The sequence below is a fragment of the Crocodylus porosus genome, unplaced genomic scaffold, assembly GCF_001723895.1.
Source record: "Crocodylus porosus isolate Cpor-Errol unplaced genomic scaffold, CroPor_comp1, whole genome shotgun sequence".
Lineage (NCBI taxonomy): Eukaryota > Metazoa > Chordata > Crocodylia > Crocodylidae > Crocodylus > Crocodylus porosus.
The window spans coordinates 26,053,632-26,075,814 of record NW_017728947.1 but is presented as its reverse complement, the minus strand read 5'-3'; the positions used below and the strand labels follow the sequence as shown (position 1 = coordinate 26,075,814).

Here is a 22,183-nt window from a genome sequence, read left to right as displayed (position 1 = left end):
TCTTGTGGTCAATGATGACCCCCAAGTCTCTTTCTTCTGTAGTGCTATCCAACGTAGCACTGCCAAGCCTATAAGGATGCTGCAGGTTTTTCCTCCCAAGGCAGAGAACCTTGCATTTTTCGGTGTTAAACACCATCAGGTTCTCGTCCGCCCATTTGCTGAGCTTGTCCAGGTCAGCCTGGATCACCTGCCTATCACTTATACATAGAACCTATATATCTAAGCTCTACGGAAACTATGAATTGAATTCCACATTCCACCAACAGTAAAAGTGCGCCTAATTTCAAGTATTTTCCTAATACTAGTTGGCTTCAGAAGTATTACTGACTGTCTTAAAGTTAAGCAAAATGCATATTTTGCAAAATGCCTAAGTTGCTAATGTAGAAACTGATGCTTCTTTAAAAAGTTGTTCTTGTCCTGGGTCAGAAAATCCCTCTTAAAGCAAAAAGTAATGTTTTACAATATGTTTCCTTTCAAAGCCCCTGAGTGAAGTAAAAAAAAATTTCCCAGCTATTTTACCAAGTAAATGTATTTTACTTACTAGCCTAGTGCACTAGTTTCCAGACATTTTTCATTTACAGACCCCTAAAAATGTTTGAATGGTGATGCGAACTCCTTTGGCAATTTTGAATAGAGGTGCAGATCTCTTTGAATTGTAAGTGTGGGTATTTAAATACTTTTGATTGATCATAGTCATTTTTGTGGACCCCTGGGGGTCCACAGACCACAGATTGAAAACCATTGGCCTAGCATATTGTTCCAGCATAAAACTAGCTAATTTAGTAACTTATCTGCAATTCAGTATTGCTCTATAGTGCCCTAAAATACATGTGCACGTAAGTCCTTTGGATATAGGTTTTTTAACACACCATAATTATAGATGCTTGTGTTTGATCCGGATTTATCCTAGTAAAGAGAATTTAATGGTATAGATAAACAGTCTGCAGAAAAGAAGAAATCCCTTCAAAGTTGATTGCTTCCCTTACGTGCCTTGGAAATGGTTATTAAAAATCAAATATTGTAACATATATAAAAGGACCAGAAGAAAAACAAGGGAAGTTGGCAATATTACCAAGTCTTGTTTTATCTCTTCTTGCAATATTTGCTGTTTCTATTGATAGCTGAAGCTTGTGGAGTTATGCTATCTGAAAATGAGCTCTATTAATATATTTAAGAATATATTTCTGGCTTTTATTGGAAAGCTTGAAAATGTTGGAAGACCTGACTTGTGTTGTGTGTGTTTTAATGATTGCTGTCAGTGATATTATGTTGTGACTACTGAGGTGATATGTAATAACCTAAAGTAATTGGCAATATTTTTCCTTTCGCTATCTAGTTGTTTTGTATGCAGTATATTTTCTAGACCTTTGTGCAGCCTGACTTCTTAAATGTCTCTAGGGATTGGGCTTCCAGCATTTTATCTAAGCATTATTCAGTTGTAAGGGAAGACTAGAAAAGCTACTGCTAAGCAATTGTTTGGTTCTAAATAGTCTGTGAATTGACAATGAAAATACCCTCAGTGTCATAATACAGAAGGAAAGACGCTAAATGAAGTTCATGACAGTATAATACTACATATAGTATTGTGATTCCTAAGCTAAGAGTCTCTGGCAAGCTGCTGATTACCACACCATTGAGAGTATTCAGCCCGTTGGATATATAACATCCTTGATACTTAACTTGATCAACGTTCCATGAAAATAGAAAAGGAAGGAAGCTTAATAGACCTGCTGCAAAAATGATCATGTTTTTTATATATGATTTCTTGCAGTAAAAATGTCTAAAAACATAGTACCATTTTTTCCTCCTAAAACAGTCATTACATGGGTTGCTCTTTTAAGGCATTTCTTTGGGCTAAGGACAGACATTACACATAAACTGCTTTAAGTGATCAGAAACTGGTTTAAACCTGTAATAGAATATAAATTCAGTGCACATAAACCAGCTTCAAAATGGACAAAACCAGTTTGAGATAAACCTGTTGAAATGTAGTATCATTCAACACTGGAGGGAGCAGGGCAGGAGGGAGCTTATTCTGCCACATGCCCCAGGCCCAGAATGAGTGGCAGTGGCAGCACTTGAGACGGGCAGACCCTGCCGCTGTCCCCCAGGGGCAGAGGGGGGAATAACCCCACTCCCTGCCCCTGCCTAACGGGCCCTTCTGGCTGGCCTCTGTCACCACCTGCACCCGGCCATGGGAACAGCAAGTGAGAAGGCTTACACTCCCTGAACACTGTGGCAGGGTCTGCTGCTCCCATCCAGAGCTCTGCGCCCTCACCACTCCCACAGCTCGGTGGGGATGTGGCCACAGGCCAGCCATCAGGGCCCCTTAGTCAGGAGGCAGGGAGGAGGATTATTCCCTCCTCCCTCCAGTATTCAGCAGAGGGGTCAAGAGAGGGTTTATTCTGCTGCTTGCCCCAAGCAGAAAGAGAGCAGCAGCGGCTGGGGTGGCCAGATCCCAGCTGTAGTCCCCCTGAGGCAGAGGGGACAGAGAGGGGAATACCCCACTCCACACCCCCTCTGCCTCAGGAAGCCATGCTAGCCAGTGTTTGGCTGTGCCTGGCTCCTCCACTGCAGCAACGACAGGGGAGCACCCAGCAGACCCTGGCTTGGGTCTCTGCTGGTGGGCCAGGGAAGGGGAAATTAAACCCTTCCATGGCCAGCTCAGTCCAGGCTACTGTCTTGGCTGGCCACGCACCCCCCACCTTCCCCACCACAGCTTCCCTGCAGCTGAGGGCATGTTCTAGTGTCCACTTCCTCACCCCCAGCTCCTGGCCTGAGCAACTGCAGGCATGTGCCTGCATTTCATCAGGCAACAGGGAAGGTCTGTGCACTTGCAAATCAGTTCAACCTAGGCGGGTGACACCAACCTGCAAAGATTGAATCAATTCAGGCTCCGGTTTTTAAATGTCTTTCCCTAGCCCTGGTGTCTTTTTTTCAATGGGACCTAAATTCCACTTAAACATTTTCAATTATCCTTGACTCATGCCAACTTCTAATCAATCTATATAATTAATCAGTAAAAGCTACTGGAATTTAGCGTCCAGTACAAAAAAAAAGTGTCATATAAGTAAACAATGGAGATTTACATGCTTAATAAATACTAATTACCAGCCCAAGAGATTTCTGCCATATGGGCTAGGACTTGATTCTCCAGTAGGAAGATTAATAAAAATGGTTCAAATAGAATATAAGGAAAGCGAGAGAAAGAGAATGGGGGAAAAGACAGAGAGAGACAACTTCTAAGTACAGCTTTCATCAGCATACAGCATGTGACATGTAAATCAACACTTTATACTGTAGAGACCTGCTGAAAACAGGTGTACTAACTTTGCAGGCATGATATAACATGCTAAGTAAGCTCCACAATGAGAGCTGAAAGAGATGTATATAAAATAAAATCAACAAACCAACCAATCAACCAAATAAGCAAACAAAAAACCCTAGCTAAAACCCTAGGGTAAATAATAGGAAACATATACCAGATTAGGCTGGAAAATGAAAACACTGTTTACTTTTTCTTGTTTTAATCCATAGCTCGAACAGTTGTTGAAATGTATGTCACACTTTTGCTAGCCTGAAAGATCTGTTTCCTACTGAAAATGGGCCAGTGGATTATGGGTGTAAATACTACCAGTTGCAAACTTCTGCAAAATGAATTTTGCACTATTTCAGATTTTTCAAGTCTCTATAGACATATGTTATATTTTTGGCAAGTAAAGACAGTTAAAAAGCCAAAGAAGTAATTCATTCAATCTTCACAGGTTTATCAAAGCTGCATAAAGTGAATTGATGTTGAACTTTTGAATCCCAAAATGTGGCCAGATACCTGCAATGGCTCAGGTCAGAGGCCAGGGATACTGGAGCATGCCTCCCAGTCTGCTGGCCATTGCACTGCTCAGCCAGCTGGGGGCCATCCCGAATTGGCTGTCCAGCACACAACCCCCAGCTCCCTGTTGTCCCCTTACCTCCTTGAAGGAGGTTGAGGAGCCACCCATCCAAGTACCAGGTACAAATTCTCCATGTAGGACCCTCCTCTGACCAGGCACTGTTACTCATCCTCATCCAGAACATATAATTTTTAAGTGCATTTCTGTGGAGGAGCAAGTGAGGTTATAAGTGAGAGACTGTTTGAGAGAGACTGCAGGACTAAGGGAGGGGTTGGTGAGAAGACTGAATCATTGCTTTTTATATCTATCCTCTACACTAAATGGAAGATACTTGCCCAGGGTGGGAGGGCAGGAGGTTAGAGGTGAGAGTCAAGATTTTATAAAATGTACCTATTTCAAATGCTATTTTTCCCATTCTGTTCAGAAAGAGGACTTTCTGTTAGTCCAACATAGTACATCAGTAATAGATGCATGTTTGCCTGAATGCACATCATACTAAAGGCCTGGTTTGCTATTCAATTCTTTAAGTTTTACACAAGTAAATGTGGAGTCAGAACCAGCTGACCAAGGCTGCACTGATTCAGCAAATCTCTTTGGCATGCTTGATCTCTAAATTACTCCTTGAGGGCCTCTGGTTTGAGTCAATTTGTACGAATAACATAAATCATCTACCTACCCTTGGTGTGAATCTGACCAATTACTCAAATTTTCTACTAGTAAAAGGTTTTCTGTAGACTTACACTTTGGCAAAACAGCAACAATGCTCAAGTGAAAAAGACCCTACACAATAAGAGGAGCATGTTCAGATCTTAGTTTTGCTTCTGTTTTGCTATGTGATGTTGGGGAAATAACCTTCCTGCACTTCAATCTGTTCACCCTTAAAATTAATTTGATAATTTTATAAATTCATAAAATTGTAAAGTGGTCCAGAATATTAACTTGTATGTCAATTCAGGCAATGTTGTGTTCTAAAACTGTAAGGGAAGCATGTCAGAGGATTTGGCAGTGTGTCTTTTTTTTTAACCATCTTTCTTTTATATAAGTAAAAGGCAAATGGCCCATCCTTTTTTTCTCAGTGATATTCTTTAATGAACACTATGGGCACATCCAGACATGTGTGAACGTTGGGTTCTTGAGGACAAGTGGCAGCAGCGCACCTTGCACTGCCACTACTTGCCCCCAGGGAAAACCTATGCTACATGTGCTTCGGTGCATTGCAAGGTGCCCCAGGTGGGGTTTGGAAGCTGGGGGTCTCGGGGCCTTCTGGGGCTGCAGCCATGGCAATTTATTTCAAAGTCATTAGGGCTGGAAGAGACCTCAGAAGATCATCAAGTCCAGCCCCCTACCCGAGAGGCAGGAAGTCAGCTGGGGTCATAGGATCCCAGCAAGATAAGCATCCAATTTGCTCTTGAAGGCATTCAATGTAGGTGATTGCACCACTGCCAATGGCAGGCTGTTCCAAACCTTGGGGGTTGGACAGTAAAGAAATTCTTCCTTATGTCCAGCCTGAAACTGTCTTGCAGGAGTTTATAACTGTTCGACCTCATCATCCCTTGGGGTGCTCTGGTGAACAAACGTTCCCCCAGATCCTGGTGGTCACCCCTGATAAACTTATAGGCGGCCATCAGATCACCCCTGAGCCTGCGCTTTTCCAGGCTAAAGAGCCCCATGGCTCTCGTAAGTTCTGTTTTCCTGACCTCTGATCATGCATGTGGCTCTTGTCTGGACTCTCTCAAGCTTCTCCACATCCTTTTTGAATTGTGGAACCCAAAACTGGATGCAGTACTCCAGCCACGGTCTCACCAAGGCCGAGTACAATAGGAGAATGACGTCCCAGGTTTTGCTTGAGAAGCATCTATGGATGCAAGCCAGCGTTTTGCTCCCTTTACTATTTGTAGCATCACACTGAAGGCTCATGTTCTGCCACACGGAGCCTGGCAGGCAGCCGTAGCACAGCTCTGGGACACCCGGTTCCACGTTTCAACAGTGTGTGCTGGCCAAGTATGCATTGCATTGGGTTTTTTTCCACATTTTTTGTTGACCCCTGGACATCCAGGGGCCAAATCAAACCTGCAGGGGGAAAAAACCCAGTGCAACACATGCTCAGGCAGCATGCCCTTGCAGCGCAGAGAACACCAGACTGTGCAGTACGTGGTGCTGCAAATGAGTTTGCAGCATCACATACCGCACAACCATGCTTGTCTGGACATGCCCATGTTGCAGCAAGTTCTTAGTATTACCTTCAGTGAAAAATGGAGGTCATTATTTGTTAATTCAGAAATTATACAGATTACATGAAAAGAATCATTATTTGAGGATAAAAAAGTCATTTAATATCAGAAATGAGATATATTTGAAATGTATTCTGCATGCTACTAGATGCTTCATATGAAAGTGTATATTAAGAAAAGAGTCTTAATGTTTTTGGGGGGGCTTTTACAGCATTGCTTATTAAAAATATGTTAGGATTGGAACAATGAGAAGAATGTGTCTTTCAATTGACTGAACAAATCTAAAAATTGAAGGAGAAAAAATTATTGCAATTTGTTCCCTTTTTAAACTGTTAATTAAATTAAATCAATTTTAAAAATGTGAAGTCAAAACATTTTATTTTGAAAATAGAAAATCAAACATTTTGATATTTTCTTTCATCTACTTCTCAAATCAATTGCTAAATTTAAACCCATACAGTTTTGTCCTTTCCTCTCCTCTCTCAAGCCAGTATTTGGTAAACTACTATTCACCAACCTTTCTTTACTGCAATGTTTTGCTAGTCCCTTCAAGATGCACACTGCCTAGATGGAAGCCACTTTTTACCTGCTGTTCACCTAGCAAAATGGAAAGCAAAAGCAAGTGATTTTGACAGATTTGAGTCAAGCCCTCTGTCCTCTTCCACCTTTATAGCATTTGAAAATAAAAGCTTTCTACAGTAATTTTATTTGATTTGCTTTTTTCTTTTAAATACATTCCCGGGACATATAAAGCTTAAAGACATTTTCAGAACGTCACAGTCAACAACCAAAAATCCAAACAGTTCGCAACCTAATTTTTATTTATACAATGTTATCTAAAGTGGGAAGAAATCCAGCATGCTCTTATGCTATTAGAGCATTCTTTTGATTTACTGCTATGGTGTTTTGCATCCAAGGTTCCAGTATATGTTATATTTAGTGTACCATCATCATTATAATGAAATGTGCTTTAATGGTGGCATGAAGGCAAAAGTGAGATGTGCAGAAAATGACCCAAAACATTTAAATTTCCTCCAGATTCAAATTAACTCACAGTCCTCCAGCATCCCAGGATACTTTGCACCTCCCACCACCCTTGCAGAGTGGATGGGCTAGCCTTGGCTCAAGCTATCTGCTCCATTCGAGCAGGGAGGCATGCTCTAACACCCTCCAGCTTCTGTCCTGGGCCTCTGCAGGCATCTGGCTGCATTTCCAGTATCAAAATTGATTGCTTGGTCATTTGCTTATTGGTTCAATTTACTCAGTTTAGACTAACCTTCAAACATTGAATCAATTCAATCAATTGACTGTCTGTACTCAACTTATATGGTAATGTGTTTCTGTGCATATGCACAGTGTATTGTGTGCCACAGGGAAACTTTTTATGATGATCATAAAAAGTACCCATGAGATGCCTCTGTTCCAGAGTTACTGATGTTATTCTAACAGTCTTAATAGTTTTGAAATGAGTTAACCTGAACTTAGTTTATCTTATTATACCATGGGGTGTTTGATGCTACGTCTACTCTTTATTGTGGCGGAATGCCGGGTTTGCGATTCCGGCACCACTTGGGGAGCCGTGGGTTTTGCGGAGCGGGCAAGCGCGCGGCTTGTGGGGCGGGATTGGAGGTAGCTTTATAACCGCCCTCGAGGTTCACCGAGCTGGCACAAGTAGACGACTTAGAGTAAGTTGTTAGTTCCTTTGTAATAAGTCTATAGGATGTTCGTTGGTTCACGAGGTTCTGGAGCTAGCCCTTGCGTTCCAACACTGGAACCAGTCCAATGCTAGGTGCGGCTGCTGGCTCCTGAAGTCTCAGAATTGGTCAACGGCTCACTGAGAGGGGATGTTAGTAGTAGAAGTTATTACAGAGCAGATATAAGGTAAAACAAAAGGTTTTATTCACTCACCTGGCCTCACCCTCTTACGAATTAGAGGGGAGGCTGGTTGGAATGAAGTTGTAGTAAATATAAGTATAGAGAGCGTAGATATGCTGTCTAAGCTACAATGAGAGGCAATCGAGAAGTGGAGTCTCTGATGTTTCTTCAGTTACAGTATGCCGGATACAAAGGGGGTCTCTTGGTTCACGGGGTTCCAGAGCAAGCCCTTGCATTCCAACACTGGAACTAGTGTAATGCTAGGTGCGGCTGCCTGCTCCTTAAGTCCCAGAACTGGTCAACAGCTCATAAATGGGATGTAGAATACAAACTGTAACGCGGTGAGTCGATTGTCAATTGTCGGGTTTTCGAGGCCTTTGTTTTCGCTGGGATACGCCCAGACGGGGAGGCTGAGAACTGGTCTGCAGGGTGATTAGGCCTACAGAGTTTTCCAGTTGTTGTCTCTGCCGTTTCTTGCTTCTTTGCCTCTTTATAGATGGTGGTTGGACTGCCTCGATGACACTAACTATGATATAAGCTAAGCATACAGGGATAGGATAGTTTCTTTTACATAGTAGTTACTAGGCGGATTTTCTACATAAGTCTTGTTTTTGCAGAAATGACACTTTTTAGATAAGAAGTGAAATTTACAGAGTGCAGGTATGTGGCTCAGTGCCAGCGGAGAACAGTACCAAGCACTTATTTTGATTAACGGTTAAGACTTCAAGGTTACATAAATGTGAGAGTTCCGCGCGGCAGTTATACAGAAAAGAAAAAAATATAAAACAGTTACATTTATAAGTATCAAGCCGTGAATGGTTGTGCAATTGTAGCATTTTGTGCTTGGGCACTATATAGCACTACATAAGTACAGTGTGATGAGGGACATCCGTACATACAGAGCCCCCCACTGGAGTGCTACAATTTACTGCATAGGCATGCTCTCCAGCAAGTCTGCCTGTGAACCCAGTCACTGACAGCCTGCCCTTTCTGCTGCCAAGGAAGAAGGACCACCAGGCAAGCTGTCAGCGATAGGCCAACCCTATCAGCACAGAAAGCACAGCTGCTGTTCCCCTGGTACTGGAGTAGCAGGATGCTCTCTGACAGCTTGTTGCAATGTGCAGAGCTGAAGCCCTTGTTCCTGGCTGGCCCACAGCCCCATTCCTCAGCAGGCTGTCAGGAAGCCAGCCTTTCTTTCTTCCTTCTTCCCCTGGGTGGGGAGTAGGGAGGGAGTACTGAGCACTATGAGGTCCTGGGAGTCTGAAAAGAACTTTTATAGCACTACACATGATGGTGCAGGCATTACATGTAGCAGTGCAAAATATAGCACTACGAAGAAGTCCCTTTTTCAAAATAATTTTGTAGCATTATGGGGGGCATGCACGTTCGACCCTTGCAGAGCCAGTGTAGAGCTACAAAGACCTATGCTGTAGTACTATCTGTCCAGTGTATCTGAGCAATATTAGTCATAATCTCTACCACCTGGTCCCCCCTCCCTTTTTTTAAAGCTGTGTCACATCCACTTTAAAAAAACTTGTACTTCTTTTTCCAGTCAAAATGTTGGTCAACCCCCTTACTGTTGTGTTTCATAGTCAGAATGGTACTTAATAAAAATCACTGGTTTATATTGCAGTAGCTGTTCTTTAGCTTGAGCAGCTTATTCTCATGTATTTACCTCAGGTGTTTTATCGTCCTGTAATTATGCATCACTAAAATACAAACAGTGACAATCTTGCAGTAAGTGGGCCCACCCCACTAATTTAGCCCAATAGTAAAACACAGGTACTAAATGATAATAACAAAGACACACAAAAAGGTAAGTTAGTCATAAAATCTAGGAGAAATGCGTTTTTCAGTTCAGATTTTGAATTAATATTTTCATTGTGTTTTGAAGAAATAGTTTGGCTTACTTATTTGTAATAAAAGTTAAATCTTTTTAAATGAAAAAGAATGTGGAAAGCTTTAAACAAAAAGTTTGATGAAAAGGGAAAGAAGCTGTTTTACCCTGTTGGTTTCATTTTAATATATGACAAAAATTATACCCATATCCCTTTACATTTATCTTCATTATATTGTAATTTGCATATTACTGTTATAGAAAACTGCCTCTCTTAATTATGTAATCCATTCTTTCTAAATTGACTTTGTCACTTTTTCCCATTGTTTAGTAGATTATCTTTTTTTGCTATCATACTACTAAGTGAGCCATGTGATTTACTCTGGGTAGAGTTTGACACAGATAAATTACTTTCAAAGAATATTATTTGAGTAAGTCCAACCATACTTTCTGAAATGTATCCTCTCTTCCCCTTTTCCCTCCTCCAACACACATTGTATCAACCACAAGCTTTGGTTAGTTTATGTTAAGTGAAAAGTAAAAGAATTTTCTTACTTTTATTTTAAACATTTTGTTGAAACAGATGAATCAAAAACATGGCTAAATTCATAAAGCGATTTAGATGTAGCCATTATCAGTACTGTATATCCTGTCCTGGCCCTGGATTATAAAACATATTTTAGAATAAACCATAATCTGGATTGAAATACACCCAATTTATCTAAATACTGGTCCTAAAGAGATGGTGATCTTTGTTTGTGTCATTTGATGAACTAAGGAAAAACAATGTTTTGATTTTGCTTTGAAGGAAAAAAAACCTCCTTGCCAGGTTGTTTTTTCAAACCAAGAGATATTTAAGATCATCTTTCAAATTTATCTGAATAGCAAAAGTTTGAAAACGGTAGTTAAAAGTTATAGCTTATCTCAAAGTAAACCCAATTGCTCGATCATCTTTCCATGGCAGTCATTTTTAGACAAGAAATTCTGCAGCTAGATAAGCCATTATGTACAACAGTTAGTTTGGAAAGGCTTTAAGCCACTGTATATTACAGCTGATAAGGATCTGTAGTTAAATGACGGAAGATGTCTCAAGTGGATGGTTTTTCATGAAAGCCACAGTTTTTATTGTATGCAGTATATGGAAGTTTAAAAAATAATTTTTGGTACTGAATCTCAGCAGGGTAAGCTGCAACACATTTCAGGTCTCTTAGTCCTGTTTTCCTGCCTTTAAACAATAAGGGTACAAGCAGATGTTACATTTAGATTGTCCTAACTAGGGTTAGGTCAATCTAAGCACCAATCTGTGCAGACATTCAGGGAGGTTAAATAGGACCATGAACTCTGTGTGTCCCCGGAGGCTGGGGGGCATGGCAAGCTCCCACAGGTGGTGGCGGCCGCACTGTTGGTGGTGGGAGTGTGGTGGTGGTGAGCTGTGAGCTCCCGCAGGCAGCCACAATGCTGTTGGTGGGGGGGAGGGGCAAGTGCCAGCTGGCAGCCACCTGCAGATTCTACTGGTAGTGTCAGCAGTGGCCAGCAGTGATTGGGGACCACCTGCAGACACCACCAATGGTGCTGATAGTGAGGGGAGGTGTGGTGAGCAGTGACCACCCGCAGGTGCTGCCAGCAGTGTCAAGGGCACCTTTTTGCAGGAGGTGTACTGCCAAGCTCAGGGGGTTCATGTGCACCCGTGTGTACTCCCTATACATCGCCAATGAATAGGTCAAAAATTGGTGGGCCTAATCCCCATTAGTTCATTTAAGGAGGAGAACTAACTTGGATCAGGAATGGGTTAGTCTGACCTAGACAACCCCTATACGCATTTGGAGTGGAGCCCTGGGCCTGGGAAAGAACATGGAGAATCTGGAGAGGGTTCAGAGAAGGGTCACTCGCATGATTAGTGACCTCTGTGAAAGACCCTATGAGGGGAGGTTGAGAGATCTGGATCTCTTCAGCCTTCACAAGAGACATCTGAAGGGAGACCTTGTAGCCACCTATAAGTTTATCAAGGGAGGACAACAGGAAATTGGTGATGCACTATTTACTAGAGCACCCCAGGAAGTAACTAGGAATAATGGGTGCAAATTAGCAAAGAGTAGATTTAGGTTAGACATTAGGAAGAAATGTTTCACAGTAAGGGTGGCCAGAATCTGGAATGGGCTTCCAAGAGAGGTAGTACTATCACCTAACTTGGAGGTCTTCAAGAGGAGGCTTGATAGTCACCTGGCTGGGTTCATCTGACCTTGGTCCTCTTTCCTGCCAGAGGCAGAGGGTTGGACATGATCCATTGTGGTCTCTTCTGTGGTCTACAGTCTATGAATCTATGGGAAAGCCCAGCCACATTCCCTAGGCCTTGGGCTGTGTTCTTCCCACTCCCACCACCCTATTTTTAGTGCCCCCAACTCTCCCTCCACCACAGAAAACACTTCCTCCAATCTGCTAATGCTCCTCCCCTAGTAACCTACTACCCCCACCCCTAACTCCCACCTGACCCTCCTCCTCCCTCCCCCACCTTGACTTACTTATATTGGGTTCCCAGTGGAGCTCCCAGCACTTGCTACTGTGTACACAAGCCACACCCAATCTATGATCACATGGTTTAAAATAAGCAGTGTGATTGTAGACCAGGTTCAGTGAATGTCTTCCCATACTCTATATCTTTATCCCTTTATACAGTACATAATACCTGTATAAATGTACCCTTTATACAGTACTTTATATAAATTTAAAATGTTATGTATTTTATATTACTGTGGGCATTTGTTTTTTACAGATGACCAGGGCTACATAACCTGTAAAATACTTTTAAGCTTTAAAGCTGAGGAGAAAAAATATTTGAAGAAGACATATACACCTCAAATCTTTACCTTTCCTTTTCTCTTTCTTCAGTCAGTTTGCTGCTTTTGTACTTCTTTGAGACTTTTATTAAAAAAACAAAACAAAAACCCCCCAACCTATTATATCCTGTAAATTGCTCTTCAGGAATTTAATATTTAAGTTGATAATACAAAGCATAAAGAAAGCTTACCAGATAGTTTGAAAAGCTTCTTGCAGTGTCCTGTGTATTCTGATGATATTTCTGATTATCAAAAAAGGAAAATTGAGACAGAGAAGTCCTAGGTATTTCTATTCCTATAATGAGGAATCTAAAATAACTGAATCCCCTGAGCATATCTACAACAATCACAAGTAGATTTTTGGTCATAGGCAATCCTGAAACATGTTGCTCTGATACCTAGGGTGATCACTTGTCCCTAGCTCGGCAGGACAGTCCCAGAATCATAACCTCAAGCCCCAGTCCTGAGCTGCATGGCTCTGGGACAGCATTTGTCCTGAATTCTCAGTTTCCTGCAGAGATCAGGAAATGGCAGGTATCCCCTTGAAGGCTGACAGCATTCCAGCCTGCAAGGGGCTGCTTGGGGCTGCCAGAAGTGGGATGCAGGAGGTGTTGTGTGCAAGCATGCACCCACACACATGCGCATGGCCAGGAGTACAGCTGGGCAGCGTGGAGAGCAGTTCCCTGCAGGTATGTCTATCAGAGGCAGACTGAGGCCACCACAGTGAGGGAGGCAGTGTGGTAGGAGCTGGGGGCACTGCCCAGCCAGAGCAGTTCATGGGGCCTGGGGCCTGGGGCCAGGCTGTGGAGCAGGATGTAGCCATGATCAGCTTATCCAGAGGATGGCATGGGCGTTGGCTCCTTGCTGCTCCATGCACCCTCTGGAGAGGGAGCGTGCTTGGGGTGATGCCTGCCCCACCCCCCAGATTTGTACACAGGGGTGGATGAGGGCTGCCCACTGTGGGTTTGCCTAAATGGTGAGGCACCCCCTGCCTACCCAGCAGCAGCAGGAACAACAGCAGTGATGTGGAGTTGTGCCCTCACTGCTGCCAGGCAAGCAGAAGGCATGAGGTCAGTGCAGACCTTCCAGAAGAGAGGCAGCAGGGTGGGAGCTTTGGGCCCACAGAGGTCATCCCTCATCCACCCCTGCTCTGCTTGACTCTTCTTCCCACCATGCCGGTAGAGAGAGGGGGAGAGGGAGAGGTGGGTATGTATCCTGCCTTTCCATTTTGACAAGGTGGTCACCCTACTAATACCTCTTGCTCTTTCAGTGGACTGATGGGATTAGAACTCTTTTGGAAAATTGTTTGGTTTGTTCAAAGTAATTTGTTCTTTCCTCAGAAGGAGGTGCTCATATTTAAAGCACCCTCATTTGTGTCTGAGCTAGTATTCATTTGAATGAATGAGGCAGTTCATACCTCCAGAGCTATTGTTTCAGGTTCTCGGCAAGCTCCAGCAGATAAGTGCATGAGTAAACTCACTGCAAGTTTTGAATATTTTCTTCTGAGTTGTAACATCTGTAGAAGATGAGACAGGGAGGGTTGTTGGGCAGGAATAAGCGTTGAGCTTGTTTTGTTTTTTCTTACATGTGACTATGTCTGTAACCAATTTTGCGTGTTTGTTTTTCAGAATGAAATGAATGCCATAGCATCATCAGGTCTCTTCTTCAAAGATGGTAAAAAGCGAATTGATTACATCCTGGTCTATAAAAAATCAAGTCTACAAGTAGAAAAAAGGAGCACTTTTGAGAAAAACCTGAGGGCAGAAGGTTTAATGTTAGAAAGAGAGGTATATATTATACTTTATCTACTATGTCATGACCTTTAGTTTACTACTAACAAGCTACTGAATTATAAGAATAATCTTAAAATATATATTTTTAATGATTGTTTCTAATGCATCAAACGATGAAGAATTTGTCCAGTTTTAAGGATGCAGTATTCCCATTGAAAATAGTCTGAGCCTTAGTCCATTCATTTCTAAAGTCAGAACGGTCACTGCTCCAGTAGAACAATATCCTATTGCACACAGAACTGCAAAATCTCCCAGATTTCTTTAAATTGTCAAACACACAGCAAATAACAAGGTTAGTCTTTTAAAGGGATTTTCTCTTGCAACATAATGCCTGGTATTAAATTAATCTACCCAAAAAGATGAACATTTTAAAGATGCAGTCAGTTTTAGTTCCCACTTGAATGCATCTTCACTGAATTTTATAGTTATGCCCATTTTAAATCTGAACCTTGGTTTTAAAGCAACTAACTTTAACCTATCCCTTCTAGACTTAAATGATTCAGCAAATAATAATCAAGTAGGCTGGTCAATTTACCATGTAGCAGAGCTATGGAGGGAAACTATAGCATATTCATATTTACAATAAAGGGTTTGCTGCATCTCTGTTCTGTTTTATAATTGCATAAGGATCTTCATCAAAAAAAATTAAATAGAAAAAATATATTTCTCTTATAATTAGCTTTAAATATGGGAACTTAATTTGCATTTGAAATTAATATGTTAAAATATATTTCTCAAAATGAATACATTTCCCAAGGTATTAAGTATCTTTATAAACTGAAGAAACATTTTATAAGGAACAGTGAGTGCAGAGTTCTCATTTATAGGTACTGATAAAATCCATACTTAGCAGCAATTCTAAACTGTTATTTGCCTTTTGTTCATGAAGACCTTGTTCATAGCCTTACTAAAGTTATGTCTATATGTTGCAAAGGAAAATGTAATAGTCTATGCCTGAAGTCCTGTAATCATAGGGTACATACAGATGTTGTACTTAGATCGATCTAACTGGGGCTAATTGACCCAAGTGCTGAATTATAGGAGGTTTGATTAGGCAAAAAATGACTACCTCATCTAACCTAGTTCACTCGCTTGGAGATCTTGCACTTAGATAAGCCTAACTAGGGTTAGCCTGATATAAGTGCCGAACAGTACAGGTATTCAGTAAGGCTGGTTCAGGCAATGGCTGGCCTGATCTAACCTTAGTTCATCTAGGAGGTAAACTATGTAGGTCTAACCTGTGTCCAGTCTAACCCAAACTTTTGTACAACACACCCTGCAGATAGACAACCTCCCCCTCACAGACAGACCCCCGAGGGATTTAATCTATGATCACATGGCTTAAAGTGGGCTGTGTAATTTTAGATTGGGTCCTGGGAATATGTGTATATGTCTTCAGTACAGCCCTCAGGCTGGGAAAGCCCAGCCACTCATCCCAGCCCCTGTTCTGCACTTTTCCTTCACTCCCTTGCTCCACCACCCTAACGGAGCTATCTTTAGCCCTTCAATGCCCTCACCCCTGGAGAGACAACATCCCCTTCTCTAACCTGCACACCTGCCAGCCCCTCCCCCCCCTTCCTGGTAACAACCCTGATCCCATCAAACTTGACTTCCAAAAGGCCTCTGTTATGCTATCCCATGATATTCTCATGGGAAAATTGGAGGATTGCAGGCTTAAGTGTGAAATAGTTAGATGGTTAGGAAGCTGGCTTTGGGGTAGGACCCAGAAAGTTCTAATGAACAGATCTGCATCATCCTGCTGAGAAGTGGCCAGTGGTGTCCCTCAAGGGTCAGTTCTTGGTCCAGTTCTTTTCAACATCTTTATCGTTGATTTGGATAAGGGGGTGAAGAGCTCACTGGCCAAGTTCGTGAATGACACCAAGTTATGGGGGAGCATGGTCATGCTCAAAGACAGGCTGCAGATACAGGTTTGCAAATTGAGCAGATTGGAACCAGATGAAGTTCAACACCAAGAAATGTAAAGTGCTCCACCTGGGGATAAACAATCCCCAACATACCTACAGGCTTGGTGGTGGCAAACTGACCAGCACCATGACTGAAAGGGACCTACGGGTAATAGTAGATCATAGTATGGATATGAGCTGTCAGTGAGATGCTGTAGCCAGCAGGAAAAATAATACTCTGGTATGAATCAATCGATGGATCTCAAGTAAAACCAACAAAATTATTCTTCTACTTTACTCAGCATTGGTGAGACCAGAGGTGGAGTACTGTGTCCAGTTCTGGGCACCACACTTCAACAAGGTTGTGGTAATTGCTTGAGCAAGTCCAGAGAACAGTCACCCATATTATCAGAGACTTGCAAGGCAAGACATACAAGGAAAGGCTAAGGGACCTGGGACTCTTCAGCCTAAAAAAGTGAAGGCTGAGAGGAGACTTGGTAGCAGCTTACTGCTACATCAGGGGAATACATCAAGGGCTTGGTGAACAACTGTTCACCAGGGCACCCTTGGGGAAAACCTAGAGTAATTGCCAGAAACTCCTGGAAGACTGTTTCAGTTTTAGCACTAGGAAAAACTTCGTCACAGTTAGGGTGTCCAGACTGTGAAATAGGCTCCCTCTAGAGGTTATGCAATCACCACCCCTGGAAATCTTCAAGAGGAGACTGGACAGTCACCTTGCTGGGGTCACCTGACCCCAGTTGTCTTTCTTGCCTAGTGCAGGGGCACTGGACCCGATGATCTGCCAAGGTCCCTTCCAGCTTTTAAAATCTATTAATCTATAAACACTGCCCCCCCGCAACCTACTAGCCTCCTTGATTCCCTCCTGGACCCCTTGATTCCCTTGTGGACCCAATACCCCCCCTAATCCCACCCACCCCTATCACACCTTAACTTACTTAAATCAGGCTCCCAGCCCTGGCAAATGTTTGTATAGCTGGAATATGATCTACAGTCACACTGCTTAAAGCTGCCCAAACATACACTATATCCCAGGAATGTCTGTATGTGGCCTGAGTCTGTGGAACTACCAGTTAATTTCTCAGTGAAGTTAACTCTTGGTATAGGTGGAAGGCATGGCAGAGTGGTATGAATTATGGATTAATGCGAGGTGCTACATCTCAGAAGGAATAATCAAAAACACAAATACAAAATGGGTGACACCTGACTGGATGGCATCTCTATGAAAAAGGACTTAGGAGTCTTGGTAGACCTGAGTCTGCAGTGTGATGCAGCTGCACAAAATGCCACTGTGGTTTTGGACTGCTTCAATAGAAGTATTAGTGCAAGACATGATAGGTGATAGTGCCTCTCTACTCAGCACTTGTTAGACCTCATCCGGAGTACTGCGTGCAGTTCTGGACCCCACATTTTAAAAAGGACATAGAGAAGCTAGAGATGGTCCAGAGGCAGGCAAGAAAGATGATGAAGGGCTTGGAAAGCAAGTCATATGAGCTGAGGCCAAAGGATCTAGACACGTTCAGCTTGTGCAAAAGGTGCTTAAGAGATAACATGATAGCAGTCTTCAAATACTTGAAGGACTGCCATAAAGAAAAGAGAAAGCACCTTTTTCCCTCTTGCTACAGAGAGCAGGATGTGGACCAATGGCTTGAAGTTTCAGCAAAGAAAATTTAGACTGGATATCCAGAAAAACTTCTTCACTGTGAGAATAGTGAGGCAATGGAATAGATTGCTTAGGAAAGCTGTGGACTCTCCATCACTGGAGGTGTTCAAGAAGAGGTTGGACAGCCACTGGTTAGGGATGACGTGGGTGTAGATAAAACCTATTTTCTACCATGGGTGCATGGGTATTTCCCATGCTTCTGGGTTTTACTGGTTGCTCCCCTTCTCCCCACTCCCCCATACTTTTTTTTTTTAATGCTATATGGATCAGGTGGTTTTCAAGTCTCCCTGGAGGCACAGAATATTGGCTACATTTAAGGCTGGGAACTTCAGCTGGGGTGTGCCAATTCTCCTGCTAGGAGCAAAACTGCAGGTTCCTGACAAGAGGGTCTTGCTGTTCTGCTCAGGGTTCGATCACCATATTTGGGGGCAGATCAGATGGGTGTGGACTATGGGTGATTTTGCCTTCCTCTGTAGTGGGGGCATGACCCTCTATCCAGGATCTCTTGAGCATATATTGTCAACATTTTATAGAAGCAGGATGTTGGCTGCTGAGGTTCCCCTACATTACCTGTGGCAGATTAGGGTATTAGGTTTATGTTGTGTCAGGGTTCAGGGTAGTCTTACATAGAGTTTAGATTATGGCTATATGGGATGGTTTGGGTAAGTATGATCCTGCCTCAGGCACCCAGGCAGAGGGTTGGAATAGATGATCTCTGGAGGACACTTCCAGCCCTACTTCTCTATGACTTTCCTGTTATTTTACCATATTTTCTTTCTCTATGAGGGTTGGCAGTCTGCTGTGCACTGTCTGTCTGATGCTGTCCAAATAGAAGTAGCTGAATTTCAATTCTAGTTCTTTGTAAATAGGTTAGAACATGTTTACAGATGGAAGAAATATTGTCAGCACTGTTCTGTGTCAGAGTTTCCCTTACCATTGGGCGTTTGAATTAACTCCCTTCATCTGGCAGTTTGTTAGAAAACAGAGCTTACAAGAGTTCACTAGGATGAAGTGGAATAAAGATATACTGGTCACTTCTAATCATTTAAAAAATGTGTTGAACAGGAGTTGATGTTTGGCCAGGCATAGTTTGTAGTGGTAGTAATCACTTGGGCATTAGTGCTTTGCATCCTTTGAAGAATGAAGGAACACATAAACAATAACCCTGCTAGGAATGTTTTGCTTTCTTGTCTGTTTTTGACTTCCCTGCAGAATTGACATATGTTTAGTTGATTCTAAAGTATGGTGTAATTAAATCAAAGTACTCAAAGCTTTAATTGAATTAAAACTCTTTGGACACCAGCACTATAGAGCTCTAAAATCATTGGGGAAAAATTATATATATTATAAATGTTTCCTGCTTTTACATTCACTTTAGTTGAACTGTAATAGACACCCTCCAAGCTGTCCTGCAAAGCCCTTGTAGTTGTGTGATTGATTCTGGAGTCTTTTTAATCTTTTTATGTACATATCTTTTCTCCCCTATTACCTGTGGTTTAAAGCTTAAACAGCCGAAGTATTAAATACTGCTACCAGGATAATAGAATCTTATGCTCGCTGTTATGCCTCGACCCAAAATAGCATATCTTGAAAATGATTTTATTTATTTAAAGTTGAACTTTAGCAAGGCTTTCAACACTGTCCCTCTTGATTTTTTTTGACTAGTGAGCTAAGGAAATGCAGCCTAGATAAATGTATTGTAAGGTAGATATACAACTGATCAGATCATTGTGCTTACAGACCCTATGTCCAATAGGGAGGAGACATCAGGTTGGGTTCCCAGGGGCCTGTTGTGGGTCTGGTACTCTTTAAATCATGAATGACTTGGAGGATGGGCCTGAGTATACAACTAAAGTGAATTTAAAAGTAGAAAATGTTTACATATATGCAGTATTGTCCTAAATCATTTCAGCGATCTATAATGTTACTTTTAAAGATTTGTTTAAATGAACTGTCAAGTTCATTCCCTGTATTGGAGCTTTAGAAGAAATGGTTCTGATTTCAGGCAGTGCCAGCAAATTTTAGATCTGTTTTCCTTGCTTTTGTTTTTCACTATATGTAGTCAATAAAACTTTTATGCACAAATTTCTAGATGATACCAAGCTGGGTGGAGCTGTAGACACTTTGGACAATAGAATTAAGATTCAGAATGACCTTGATCAACTGGAAAAGTGGTCTGAAATTTAATTAAATTTCAGCAAGGAAAAGTGAAAAGTTCTCCACTTCTGATGGAATAATCAAATTCCCAAATAAACTGGAGTGGAACTGGCTAGGCAGCAGCTATTCTACTGGCAGCTCACAAGCCCCTGCAGCCACTTCTCCCACTGTTGCCTGGTAGGGGAGCCCTGGCAAGGAGTCAAGTGCTGCCCATGCAATAAGGAGATGGGGGAGACCACACAGTGGGAGACAGGGTGTTGTCTGTGTGGAGGGGCAGAGGCATCTGGGAGAGCTGTATACCACTGCCAGCACTGCCCAGGGAGGAGAATCCTGGGGTGGCCACCCATACAGTGTGCATCCCCCCAGTGGCACTGAACTTGGATAGCTCTAGACCAAGCTTAAGTTCTGCATAAAAATATGTAGGAGTTATAGTATACTGACTCATACTGTGGTTCACTATGGTTGCAAAACAAGCCGCTAGCAGCAAGCGAGAAAAACAGGAGGTGCCTGTACATGTTCCAAGAGGCTGCTCTGATATGTTGTAATTACAGTGCACGGGAGCAGCCTCAGTCAAGTCTGCTGGAGTGTATTCATTAGCATGCTCCAGCTAGCCTCCACATCTCATGTATCAGTGTCCCTGCGCCTCAGAATGAGAACGGGGGTTCTTTTATACTAAAGCTCATTCAACGAGTTTTAGATAAAGTGCCCCTGCCACCATTTTGAAGCATGGGGATGCTGATACATGAGATGCCTCAGGCTCTTTAATTAGGGCGGCTCTTGGAGCAGCTCTAATTCAAGCAGCCCCCCGCACCCTTGGAGCACATGTAAAAATGCCCAGGAATGCCATCTGCAAGTCAAGGAAAGTAATTCTTCTTCCACTCTAGTCAGCACTGATAAGGCCTGACCAGAAGTATTTTATGGCATTGCACTTTAAGAAAGACATGGAGAAACTAGGCATGCAGCAAAAGGTATTGGAAACATAATTTATGAGGAAAAGTTGAAAGAAGTGGACTTGTTTACTCTTGAAAAGAGAAGACTGAGGGGAATTTGTTAACAGTCTTCAAACACCAGAATGGTACTTATACAGAGATTGGTGATTGACTCTACTATTAACACGTGGGCAAGGACAAGAAGATCTAAATTTCAAGAGGGACAATTTAGTTATAAAGTTCTTCCAAAAAGTCAACCTGTGAGAGTGGCTAAGCACTGGAACACGTTGCTTGGACAAGTTGTGGAGTTGCTATCATTGAAGGTTTTTAAAAGCCAGTTAGATAAACATTTGTCTGAAATTATTTAATCTGGGATGATCCTGCCTTGAACAGCAGGCTGGAAACAATTGACTTTCTGAGGCTTCTTTGGGCCCTGTTTTTATTTTTATTCTATAATTCCTATTGTCTTCAGTTGTGGAGGATCTGACCTTAATGGCACATTTTAAAAATTTAACTTGAAAAATAATGACTTGGGAGCAGAATTAGGTAGTGGTAAAAATAATTCCTATCATAGATCACCACAAACGCACAAATTCTCACTTTTTCAGCTCCCCTGGTAAGCACTCATACATGGAAGGAGTTCCTGTCATTCCTGATTAAGGCTCTGAATTAGGCCAAGTAGAAACTATTACCAAAAACACCATGTAGGGTTTATATAAATAATCACGACTTTACACAAAACTTGGATAATTCTGAAACAGTTACTTTAATGGATCTGTGCAAATTAACATAAACAGAATTTTATAATTGCTTCTGAATAAATGTCCATTAACCTTAATGTGAGGAATAAAGATGATGGTTTAAGATGCTTATGTATAGTCTCTCTTTGCTGGATTAATGATAGGTGGGGCTGCTGATAACTTTGTTCAATGTTGCACCTGCTTATAAGAGCTTAATTTGTTCAGCTGAGTGTGTGCGACAGACTTTCAAAAAACAAAAAGTTACCATATCTCTTCTGTGATGCATTATTTTTTATTCTTGCCATCACATTT

The 22,183-nt window shown here is 42.1% G+C and overlaps 1 protein-coding gene across 3 annotated transcripts in view; it reads left to right on the top strand.

Moving 5' to 3' along the window:
* ANO3 (anoctamin 3) overlaps window positions 1-22,183 on the top strand; it is a 445,370-nt gene that overhangs the window by 316,169 nt on the left and 107,018 nt on the right. For all 3 annotated transcript variants that reach the window (XM_019551829.1, XM_019551827.1, XM_019551830.1), the window contains exon 5: window positions 14,296-14,454. In XM_019551829.1, the coding sequence (XP_019407374.1) occupies window positions 14,296-14,454 (159 nt within the window). The remainder of the gene's footprint in view (window positions 1-14,295; window positions 14,455-22,183) is intronic.